The following is a 12,517-nucleotide window of genomic DNA, read 5'->3' as shown; positions in this document are numbered from 1 at the left end:
AAAAAAAAATTTCCCAGTCAACAATGGTGCAATAAATAGTATCTTCTGCTTAAATATGGTTTTGTAATGGCTTGTCACGCTGGGAGTTTTTTCCCCCTCCTGAGGCCTCATTTGTACAAAGCTCATTCAAAAGCTTCAGTTTGTCTGGTTTCCCTCCTCTTTTTCTTTTCTCCACTTATTTTGGAATACATCTGAGAAGTCAAGAAAATGTGTTCTGCTTTTCCCCAGCAAACTGCATCGGACGGCCATAATGAATAAGTGTTTTAATCTATGGATTAATTTATGTTATTTAAGATTTGAAATGTAAATATGTTATACCTGTGCTGAGCAGCAGCAGGACTTTCATACACAGGTACTCGTCGTAGGACACCTGCAACCTCACAAACTCAGTGGAGATCTTCAGCATCTGCTCACACTGGTCGGTCATATAGGGCAGCTTCATCCTCTCACTGAGACACACACACACACACACACACACAAAGTGACAGTTATAATCAGACCAACACCCCGTTTCACATAGTGTATAATGACAGTGACAGTTATGCCTATAATACTGCTGAAGATACAGAGTGTTGTGAACCTGGGCTAAGAAATCAGCCCTAATAGAATGTACAGGATTTCCCCACCCAAGTCTACACCCCACTTGGATTTATTCACATTTTATTGTGTTACAAAGTGGGATTAAAATGGATTTGTCATTTTTTGTCAATGATCTACACAAAATGCACTAATGTCAAAGTGGAAGACCATTTGTACTTGAAGAATAAAACACTAATAGAACTTGATTAGGTAAGTGTTCACCCCCTGAGTCAATACATGTTAGAAACACCTTTGGCAGTCTTCTTGGGAAAAGAGCTTTCTCTGCACACCTGTATGGTGCAATATTTTCGCAATATTCTTTTCAAAATTCTTCAAGCTGTCAATTTGTTGGGATTCATGGCTAGACAGCAATCTTCTATTCTTATCATAGATTTTCAAGCAGATTTAAGTCAAAACAGTAACTTGTCCACTCAGGAAGATTCACTGTCTTCTCGGTAAGCAACTTCACTCTAGATCTGGCTTTTGTGTTTAATGTTATTATCCTGCTGAAAGGTGAATTCCTTTCCCAGTGTCTGGTGTAAAGCAAACTGAAGCAGGTTTTCCTTTAGAATTTTGCCTGCGCTTAGATCCATCTGGTTTCTTTTCATCTTGAAAAACTCCCCAGTCTTTGCCGATGTCAAGCATACCCATACCATGATGCAGCCTCCACCATACTTGAAAATGAGGAGGCAGTTACTCAGTTATGTATTGTGTTTTCCCTAAACATAAGGCTTTGCATTTAGGCCAAAAAGTGTATTCCTTTGACATGTTTTTTGTTTGTTGTTGCAGTATTACTGTAGTGTCTTGTTGTTTGGAATATTTGTATTCTATATATTTGTATTCTTTCCACTCTAATTTACGTCATTGATCCATCCTCAGTTTTCTCCCATCTCAGCCATTGAACTCTGTAGCTGGTTTAAAATCACCAATGGCCTCATGGTAACATCCCTAATCAGTTTCCTTCCTGTCCTACAGCTCATTTCAGAAAAACGACTGCATCTGATGTGTCTGGATGATTTAATACTTCATCCACAGCAGAATTATTAACTTAATGACTAAAGACATTATATGTCTGATTTGTTATTATTACCCATCTACCAATTACTGACCTTTTTTATGAGACTTTCGAAAAGCTCCCTGGTCTTTGTAGTTGAATCTGTGCTTGAAATTCAATACTTGACTGAGGGACTTACAGATGTTATGTATGGGGGAAAGAGTAAGGGGTAGTCATTCAAAAATCATGTCACACAGAGTGTGTCCATAGAACTTATGTGATTTGTTAACACAAATGTTTACTTCTTAACTATTTTAGGCTGGCCTAATCAAAGGAGGTGAATACTTATGCAACGACTATATTTTAGTTATTTAATTTTTATTAATTTATATATAGAATTATCTTTTCACTTTGACATGGAGTATTGTGTAGATCAATGGACACATAAAAAAAAAAAAAAATATATATATATATATATATATATATATATATTTCAATCTAACATTGTAATGCAACAAAAGGTGAAAAAAGTTCAAGGGGGTGTAGACTTTTGGTAGACCTACATTTTTCATTCCAGCAATATAGCTTTCCTTCCCTCCCTCCAGAAAGGCTCTGCTTGAACTAGCTATCTATAGAAATCCATCCACCAACCAGGCTACTTTTCTCATCTCCAGAGCCCCCAGCCAGCTTCAGCCCTCCCAGGTGTCTCTGATGCTCTGGACTTACTCATTAATAACCAGGTCAGGGGCGAAGCACAGCATACCCCCGTTACACTGCTGGTAGGAGCGCCAGCCCAGGCCGAATGACATGAGGAACAGCCAGGAGCACTGCAGCAGAGTCATCTGATCATCCAGGTGAAGGTTCCGGAACCCTGCACGAACAGACAACACACAGAGCATTGTTCAAGATTGCAGTGTTGTTAGTGTTGGTCTTTTGAGTAATATAAACTAAAAAATCTACGTCCCTTTTTCAGGACCCTGCCTTTCAAAGATAATTCGTAAAAATCCAAATAACTTCACAGATCTTCATTGTAAAGGGTTAAACACTGTTTCCCATGCTTGTTCAATGAACCATAAACAATTAATGAACATGCACCTGTGGAACGGTCGTTACATGTGGAACGGTCGTTAACAGCTTACAGACGGTAGGCAATTAAGGTCATAGTTACTCTGAAAAACACCAAAAGAAAGATGCCCAGGGTCCCTGCTCATCTGCTTGGACGTGCCTTAGGCACGCTGAAAGGAGGCATGAGGACTGCAGATGTGGCCAGGGCAATAAATTGCAATGTCCGTACTGTGAGACGCCTAAGACAGCGCTACAGGGAGACAGGACGGACATCTGATCGTAGTGACGCCTCAAGCACTGAGATGCAGTGCCTTAGACCGCTGCGCTACTCAGGAGCCCCATAGAGACTAAGATCAGGCAGTGTAATTCCAATACACTGTATTGCAGCCATGTAGTGACCATGTAGAATGTGCAGCACACACTGATGCGACCAAGTAAAACTTTTACTCGCACAGCCAAGTCAAAGGGTCGCCAAATGTGACTAAATGGTTGCAGTCTGTAGCCCTGAAAGTGGCCTTTAATTGCAGTTCAATTGTCTCTCACTGTTGACACTTCAAAAGTGGAAGTGTTGAAAGTCTTTTCACATCATATTTGCTTATGTAAGATTTCTCCACAAGTCCTTCCCTTCCATGCTAGCTGGCTGCTGGGCGAGACCAAGGCAGAGAGTAAATACTTGGGGGCGATTACCAAACCATGTGCCTTCTTTCTCATGATTAGGGGCTGGGTGTCAACTCAATCCCATTCCATGATCGATAAAATAGAAAATCATGAGATGAATTGAAAATATTATAATTCATTTGAAAGTCATTGGATTGACTTGATTTAGACCTAGTTCATTTCCTGAATTCACCTGAGTTGAAACGGAATGGACCAAGCCTAGCCCATTATGGTTAGTCAAATTAGTGCTACAATGGTCCCTGCTGTCTATGGTCAGTGTTAATGGAGGTGTACCAGGTGGTCTTACCTGGTAGGGACTTGGCCCACTTAACAGCTGAAACGACCTGCTGTCCGCCCAACCTGTTGAGGGTGGTCATAAGGCGGGTGGAGGTGTCGGGGATGGTGCTGTCGTAGCCAGAGTAAATGGCCTCTGGCTCAATGGCTTTAAGCAGGGACAGCATGGTGGGCACCAGCTGGGGCATGGACTTTGGGATCAGGGTGCAGGCCCTTTCATCAGGTGCGGGAGCGTTTGTCTCTGTTGTGGCCTGCTGACCTTTAAATCGGATCAGCTTCTTGTTTTTCCTTGCTGCAAAGACCGAGAAGAGAGAGCGAGAGAATAGAGAGAAGAAAGCGCTAATCAGTCATTTTCTCTGTTAACCCATAACACTCTAAGCCCTGTCTAAGCCAGAGGAGGGTGGTGGGGGGGTTCTACTAAGCTATATGAAATTGTTTTAAGAAGGTCATACCAAGGATCATTTAGCGATTTGATTTAGAATTTTAAGACTCCTTGAAGTATCAAAAAAAAATTGATTCAACAATTACTTTTCCCCTTACTGCTATTTGCCCATACAAATGCATTGAATAACAGATTCACTACATGGAACAGATAATCCGTCCCAAAAAATTCAAAAGGAAATGTGTTCTGTCCTATATCTAAGAGATATAAGAAAGATCAGGAAACATTTGTTATTTAAAAAAAATATAAAAAATATTTAACCCCTTCTTTTCAGGGGGATTGTTTTATTATGCTAATTTGATTTCCGCGGGGGCGTGGACATCGACCTTAGAGGGTTATGGCTAGCTATTGTTTCCCACCTAACCTAGGTGGTGACAGTGTATAGACCACACATACCCTATTCATAACAAAAATATGCAGCCTATAAAATGCTTTATCAGATTACCTCAGCTACAGTTTGTGCATAAAGGTAGGTCATCCACATTGTGTTACGCTTCAAAAGGGTACAGAGTTCAAGGTTTTATTCATTGAAACGAAGAAACTTACTTTCTTGTGTATTTCTATTGGTCTTTAAAAAGAGCAGCACAACACAAAAAAAACACAATGTATTTTGGATTTGTTTAAAAACTTTGATCGATTTATCTTTTCTGTTACAATATGTGCTGAAAGCCTCCGGTTGTGAGGGTTACCATCAAAAATGATGTATTCCCCCCCCCCTCCTTTTTTCATTTCCTCCATAAATGTTTCTATGGCAACTAAGAGCCTTTCTGGTACGTCCCCAGGTTTTGGTTGTCTGCTGATGCACCCGCATACGTCAATGTATTTTTTCTGCCCACTCTGATTCGTACATCTAAATCATTAACAATTTCATACCCTGCAGCACTGAATTAATGAACATATATAAATAACAAGAAGTGCATCAACGTGAACTATTGTCCATTACCATTTTTTTGTTGAAGTCCACAGTGGCAGAGTAGAGCTAACGTGAGCCTTCTATCTTTCTATGGCTCAGGGACATGAGAGGAACTGGGTCTGAGCGAATGATTGTTGTTGATCACTGGCTCTGACCCTTGTTTGAAACACTGGGCCAGAGATGATACATTAGGTTAGCTCATGTCAACATAAACTCTGGGAATCAAGGCCCTCTACTGATTTATGTGAATCCAATACTAAATCCTACCCCTAATCACAACCTCTATAGGGAACAAAACATATAAAGCCCTGCCTTTCAGAGAGAACACATTCTGAAAATGTCCTCTGATTAAACTTTGCTGAATAACTATGCTTGCCATAAAACTGTGTATATACACTACACTTCCACTTATATGGGAACAATATGAATGTGTTGGTGCCACTTACCTTCCAGGTTCATCCCTGCTTGGAGACACTTGCGGAAGCGGCACGCCGGACAGTTCTTCCTGCGGATCCTGTCTATGATGCAGTCATTCCTCCCGGCACACAGATAGTTGTGTTGTCCTGGCGATGGAGGAATAAGGTAATTACTAGTAAGAGGGTTGAAGATGATTAGCCCAAGCACTACAGGTTGCCACCACACCAAACACCTGTCTGACTAAACCTGCCGGCCACATGACATAACAGTCAGCAGCCAACACTTAAGGTGACAGCTCGTTCACTTTCTGTGGTTGACACCCCTCCACGGCCAGCAGGGATGAAGAGATGTTCACTTATTCTTTTTATACTCTGCCTATGCTCTGGGTGTAATGTTTTTAGCTGTTGACAATGTGTCTAAAGTCAGATTAGTAGTTTTAAATGAGTGGGGGTTGATTGTTTGACAGAGCCTGGATAATGTCAGCGGAACATAATCTTTTGCCAGATTAACAAATTCCTTGAGGTCATACTATAATATAAGCAACCCGTAACCAACTCATCAGTGGTCCCTTACAATTATTTATTATTTCACTGTTTTAAAAAAAGGACCCTAGTTAATCTATTAATATACTGATAACACTTTTAAAACCAACTAATAAAGAATACTTATTAATGAAACCAAATGCTACAGGACAATCTTCCTATTGATGTGATATCTTTTAAAAAAATGTTTTAAAATAATGTAGTCACATTTAGTGAAAGGTAGTTGAAAATGTTTACAGAGGAACACAGCCAAAGCTCTGCAGAACAATGCCAACCTGGAACCGGCAACGTCAAATCCAGCTAACTGTAATGCAGTGCTAACTCAGCCTCTAAGTCCAAATTCTGTTCACAGTCCCCAAATCCAGAACAAATTCAAGAAAGCATACAGTATTATATAGAGCCCTTATTGCATGGAACTTCCTTCTATCTCATATTGAACATATTGAGAACAGGGCTCCGGGCAGCCGAGCGGAAATGGAGGAAAACTCGCCTCCCTGCGGACCTGGCATCCTTTCACTCCCTCCTCTCTACATTTTCCTCTTCTGTCTCTGCTGCTAAAGCCACTTTCTACCACTCTAAATTCCAAGCATCTGCCTCTAACCCTAGGAAGCTCTTTGCCACCTTCTCCTCCCTCCTGAATCCTCCTCCCCCTCCCCCCCCTCCTCCCTCTCTGCAGATGACTTCGTCAACCATTTTGAAAAGAAGGTCGACGACATCCGATCCTCGTTTGCTAAGTCAAACGACACCGCTGGTTCTGCTCACACTGCCCTACCCTGTGCTCTGACCTCTTTCTCCCCTCTCTCTCCAGATGAAATCTCGCGTCTTGTGACGGCCGGCCGCCCAACAACCTGCCCGCTTGACCCTATTCCCTCCTCTCTTCTCCAGACCATTTCCGGAGACCTTCTCCCTTACCTCACCTCGCTCATCAACTCATCCCTGACCGCTGGCTACGTCCCTTCTGTCTTCAAGAGAGCGAGAGTTGCACCCCTTCTGAAAAAACCTACACTCGATCCCTCCGATGTCAACAACTACAGACCAGTATCCCTTCTTTCTTTTCTCTCCAAAACTCTCGAACGTGCCGTCCTTGGCCAGCTCTCCCGCTATCTCTCTCAGAATGACCTTCTTGATCCAAATCAGTCAGGTTTCAAGACTAGTCATTCAACTGAGACTGCTCTTCTCTGTATCACGGAGGCCCTCCGCACTGCTAAAGCTAACTCTCTCTCCTCTGCTCTCATCCTTCTAGACCTATCGGCTGCCTTCGATACTGTGAACCATCAGATCCTCCTCTCCACCCTCTCCGAGTTGGGCATCTCCGGCGCGGCCCACGCTTGGATTGCGTCCTACCTGACAGGTCGCTCCTACCAGGTGGCGTGGCGAGAATCTGTCTCCTCACCACGCGCTCTCACCACTGGCGTCCCCAGGGCTCTGTTCTAGGCCCTCTCCTATTCTCGCTATACACCAAGTCACTTGGCTCTGTCATAACCTCACATGGTCTCTCCTATCATTGCTATGCAGACGACACACAATTAATCTTCTCCTTTCCCCCTTCTGATGACCAGGTGGCGAATCGCATCTCTGCATGTCTGGCAGACATATCAGTGTGGATGACGGATCACCACCTCAAGCTGAACCTCGGCAAGACGGAGCTGCTCTTCCTCCCGGGGAAGGACTGCCCGTTCCATGATCTCGCCATCACGGTTGACAACTCCATTGTGTCCTCCTCCCAGAGCGCTAAGAACCTTGGCGTGATCCTGGACAACACCCTGTCGTTCTCAACTAACATCAAGGCGGTGGCCCGTTCTTGTAGGTTCATGCTCTACAACATCCGCAGAGTACGACCCTGCCTCACACAGGAAGCAGCGCAGGTCCTAATCCAGGCACTTGTCATCTCCCGTCTGGATTACTGCAACTCGCTGTTGGCTGGGCTCCCTGCCTGTGCCATTAAACCCCTAGAACTCATCCAGAACGCCGCAGCCCATCTGGTGTTCAACCTTCCCAAGTTCTCTCACGTCACCCCGCTCCTCCGCTCTCTCCACTGGCTTCCAGTTGAAGCTCGCATCCGCTACAAGACCATGGTGCTTGCCTACGGAGCTGTGAGGGGAACGGCACCTCAGTACCTCCAGGCTCTGATCAGGCCCTACACCCAAACAAGGGCACTGCGTTCATCCACCTCTGGCCTGCTCGCCTCCCTACCACTGAGGAAGTACAGTTCCCGCTCAGCCCAGTCAAAACTGTTCGCTGCTCTGGCCCCCCAATGGTGGAACAAACTCCCTCACGACGCCAGGACAGCGGAGTCAATCACCACCTTCCGAAGACACCTGAAACCCCACCTCTTTCAGGAATACCTAGGATAGGATAAAGTAATCCTTCTCACCCCCCCTTAAAGATTTAGATGCACTATTGTAAAGTGGCTGTTCCACTGGATGTCTTAAGGTGAACGCACCAATTTGTAAGTCGCTCTGGATAAGAGCGTCTGCTAAATGACTTAAATGTAAATGTATATTGCTCAAATAAACAGCAAACCTGGTTTCAAAACACAGATAAAACGGCACAACGCCTCTCCCCTATTTGACCTAGCCAGTTTTTATGTATGCATTGATATGTAGGCTGTTTGCCTTTTTAAAAATGTATGTAGTTCTGTCCTTGAGCTGTTCTGGTCTATTGATGTTTTGTATTATGTCATTCTGTATTATGTTTCATGTTTTATGTGGACCCTAGGAAGACGAGCTGCTGATTTTGCAACAGCTAATGGGGATCCTAATAAAATACCAAATACCCCAAAAATTGGCTATATCGTCAAAAACATGTCTGGTTATGAATTTAAATTCAGGCACGTGGTTAAAGAGAAATTTCAAAATATTTCAACTTCATATTCATCATCTCCAGCACCACCCTGACACCAACATATGTGAAAATGGCGCATTTCTATGTTTTGTAGAAAAAACAGAGTATGTGTTTCCAATGACATGGATGTGCATCATGTGATTTTAACCAATTATGATGATCATGAAATTGGAAACACATCTTACTCTGTTTTTTTCACTACAAAACATAGAAATGCGGAAATTTCACTAACACTACATGATCAAAAGTATGTGGACACCTGCTCGTCAAACATCTCATTCCAAAATCAAGGGCATTAATATGGAGTTGGTCCTCCACTTTGCTGCCACTCTTCTGGGAAGGCTTTCCACAAGATGTTGGAAAATTGCTGTGGGGACTTGCTTCCATTCAGCCACAAGAGCATTAGTGAGGTTGGGCGCTGATGTTGGGCGATCAGGCCTGGCTTGCAGTCGGCTTTCCAATTAATCTCAAAGGTGTTCGATGTGGTTGAGGTCAGGGCTCTGTGCAGGCCAGTCAAGTTCTTATACACCGATCTCGACAAACAGTTTCTGTATGGACCTTGCTTTGTACACAGGGGCATTGTCATGCTGAAACAGGAAAGGGCCTTCCCCAAACTGTTGCCACAAAGTTGGAAGCACAGACTCGTCTAGAATGACATTGTATGCCGTAACGTTAAGATTTCCCTTCACAGGCACTAAGGGGCCTAGCCTGAACCACGAAAAACAGCCCCAGACTATTATTATTTACAGTTGGCACTATGCATTGGGGCAAGTAGCGTTCTCCTGGCATCCACCAAACTCAGATTAGTCCGTTGGACTGCTAGATGGTGAGGTGTATTCATCACTCCAGAGAACGCGTTACCACTGCTCCAGAGTCCAATGGTGGCGAGCTTTCCACCACTCCAGCCGATACATGTTAAATTTAGGCTTGTGTGCGGCTGCACGGCCATGGAAACTCATTTCATGATGCTTCCGATGAACAGTTTTTGTGCTGACGTTTGGAACTCTAGTGAGTGTTGCAACCGAGAACAGACAATTTTTATGCGCTACGCACTTCAGCACTCAACAGTCCCGTTCTGTGAGCTTGTCTGGCCTACCACTTCGTGGCTGAGCCATTGTTGCTCCTAGACCTTTCGACTTCACAATAACAGCACATACAGTTAACCAGGGCAATTTGACAAATTGACTTGTTGGAAAGATGGCATTCTATGACGGTTCCACGTTGAAAGTCACTGAGCTCTTCAGTAAGGCTATTCTACTGCCAATGTTTGTCTACGAAGATTGCGTGGCTGTGTGCTGAATTTTGTACACAATTTTGCTGAAAAAGCCAAATCCAATCATTTGAAGAGGTGGCATTGTTCTAAAATTGACCCTAGAAATAGGACTGTTAGGATTAGGAGATCTGGAGAGACCGGGTCAGTTAATTACTAATATACTAATACTCTTAGTAAAAGTATTTATCTTCAATTCGCAATCTGTGGATTCTATCCGATTAGAAAGATTGAAATTGTAAGTTAAACATCACAGCATAGTTGAAGATATGTGTTGTGTAGAAACCCGAAGTGGGTGGCCAGCAGAGATAGATGGGATGGGCTGAGGGAAGCTGAGGGTTGGGATGTGGAATTGGAGACAAGTCGGAGTGGAGTTTCTGTGTGGGAGATAGGCTGATGCCATGCAGGTGTTTGTACACATGCATATACACACACACACTCTCATTCAAATAAACACATACAAGAACACACACATACATGTAATAGTGCCAGACATGCACACAAACATATACATTTGGCATTGTTGTTATGATTTTATTTGTCCTTGATGTCCTTTGTTCAAAATGTATTATTTTGTTTTATTATAATTTTTTGCATTGTTATTTGCTGTTTTCTTCTGTCTTTTCCTTGTTTCTTTTTAGTTAATTCTCTTGGTTGTTGGTGCATTGGGGGGGTTCTTTGGGGTGGGGAATGGAATTAATTGTATTTTTTATTTTTATTCTTGGAGGGACGACTGTGGGAGGGGTCTCGAATGGTTGAGGGACAGCTATTGGAGAACAGTGGGGGGGATCTTGGAGGGTTCGGGTTCACGTTTTTGTCCTGGTGGTAGATCTGTCCATCGACCATTGCTTCTGTGTGTCGCTCTGAATGGGAATCTGTTGAATGACTGGTATGATGTAGTTGTTGAGCGGCTTCACTGCAAGTATATTGTATGTTTCGGATATAAATAAAATAATATAAAAAATAAGTGTTGAATCTCGCTCTTCTCAATATCTCCGGTGCTGCCCGTGGCAACGTCATTTTGCCGAGTCTACCTTTAAGAAGAGAAATAGGCGGGGTTAAGCCATTTGTGGCTGTGGTAACTAGTGACAACTGCAGCCATGGGAACAGCAGCCATTGCAAACAGCAGTGCAAACAATCCACCCATAAACTAAACAAACAGTGCCAGCTGAATCCCAGAAGCATCCGCTCCTCTAATCCCTTCCGTCATACTATAGGCTAGTGAAGACGACTTGGCTGGAGGTGCGAGGCTAGCCCTGTTTGCCAGGCTACCTCCAGTCCTACTAAGAACATGATCAGGATGAATGGAAATAGTGGGAGATGGAAGAGGGACGGGAACTCTTGTTGGAAGCAATTGCCATCCAAACATTACTTGGGTGTCCTGTTAGTAAGAGAGCTGCTGCTGCGAGAATCCCAGGGGTGCGTTTATACACAATATCATGCTATGTCTTACCGTCAGACAGTATTCACACCCCTCGACTCTTTCCACATATTGTTGTGTTAAAGCCTGAATTTAAAAAGGATTAAACCCCCATAACGTCAACGTTGAATTATGTTTTTCCATCTTTGTACTAATTAATAAAAATGAAAGGCTGAAATTAGTCAATATGTTTTCAACCTCTTTGTTATGGCAAGCCTAAATAAGTTCATGAGTCAAACATTTCTTAAGAAGTCACATAAAAGTTATACTTAAACTAAATCTTTAATAGTGAGAGCTTTGCAATAGCGATGGCTGGTCGACGAATCACCGTTTCTGTTGATCCGTTGAGAGCGGCGAGACAAAAGTACAACGGTCTTTTATAGCGAAGATTACACCTCTTTCAACCTACATGACGAACAACAGATATATAGAATGGGTCACAAGGTTAAGATTTGTATGAAAGATACCTATTATACATAGCAGACAGTATCTGCTGTGTCAACAGTTTTCATTGTATAGAGACCAGTGTCTGTCCCTCCGACTCCAAACTGGAGCCATCACTCCCTGGTACGGTATAGAACAGAAACATTAACTCATGCTCTGGATTGCTCTTTAGGTTTTATCACCCAAAAGACATGGCAAATCTCCTGTCAGTGTTATCTCCCAGAGGCCCATCCTCAGTAGAACACACACACACACACAATAGTTAAGAATATTCTATTATGTTGAATAAAACAACCATGATGCAATTAAAGTATTATAACATAATCTTGCTACCATTTCCCCACACATACAATTCTCAGTCGAGCAGTGAATTTTAAACACAGATTAAACCACAAAGACCAGGGAGGTTTTTCAGTGACTAGCAAAGGGAACCTATTGGTAGATGGGTAAAAAAAAAGAAAGACATGGAATATCCCTTTGAGCATGGTGTTATTAATTACACTTTACACGCAGTCACTACAAATATTACATGCGTCCTTACAAACTGATTTGCCGGAGACGAAGGAAACCGCTTAGGGATTTCACCATGAGGCCAATGGTGACTAAAGCTGCAATATGTAATATTTTGGGAGAACT

At 43.0% G+C, this 12,517-nt stretch overlaps 1 protein-coding gene across 2 annotated transcripts in view; it reads right to left on the bottom strand.

The window, feature by feature from the left end:
- LOC115105248 (glucocorticoid receptor-like) overlaps positions 1–12,517 on the bottom strand; it is a 102,336-nt gene that overhangs the window by 8,177 nt on the left and 81,642 nt on the right. For both annotated transcript variants that reach the window (XM_029627033.2, XM_029627035.2), the window contains 4 exons: positions 5,391–5,507; positions 3,603–3,881; positions 2,300–2,444; positions 319–449 (listed from right to left, as the gene is read on the bottom strand). In XM_029627033.2, coding sequence (XP_029482893.2) covers positions 319–449; positions 2,300–2,444; positions 3,603–3,881; positions 5,391–5,507 — 672 coding nt within the window. The remainder of the gene's footprint in view (positions 1–318; positions 450–2,299; positions 2,445–3,602; positions 3,882–5,390; positions 5,508–12,517) is intronic.

The sequence above is a fragment of the Oncorhynchus nerka genome, linkage group LG22 (genome assembly GCF_034236695.1).
Source record: "Oncorhynchus nerka isolate Pitt River linkage group LG22, Oner_Uvic_2.0, whole genome shotgun sequence".
Taxonomy (NCBI): domain Eukaryota; kingdom Metazoa; phylum Chordata; class Actinopteri; order Salmoniformes; family Salmonidae; genus Oncorhynchus; species Oncorhynchus nerka.
The sequence above is the reverse complement of the archived record's forward strand: the minus strand, read 5'-3'. Positions and strand labels throughout refer to the sequence as shown.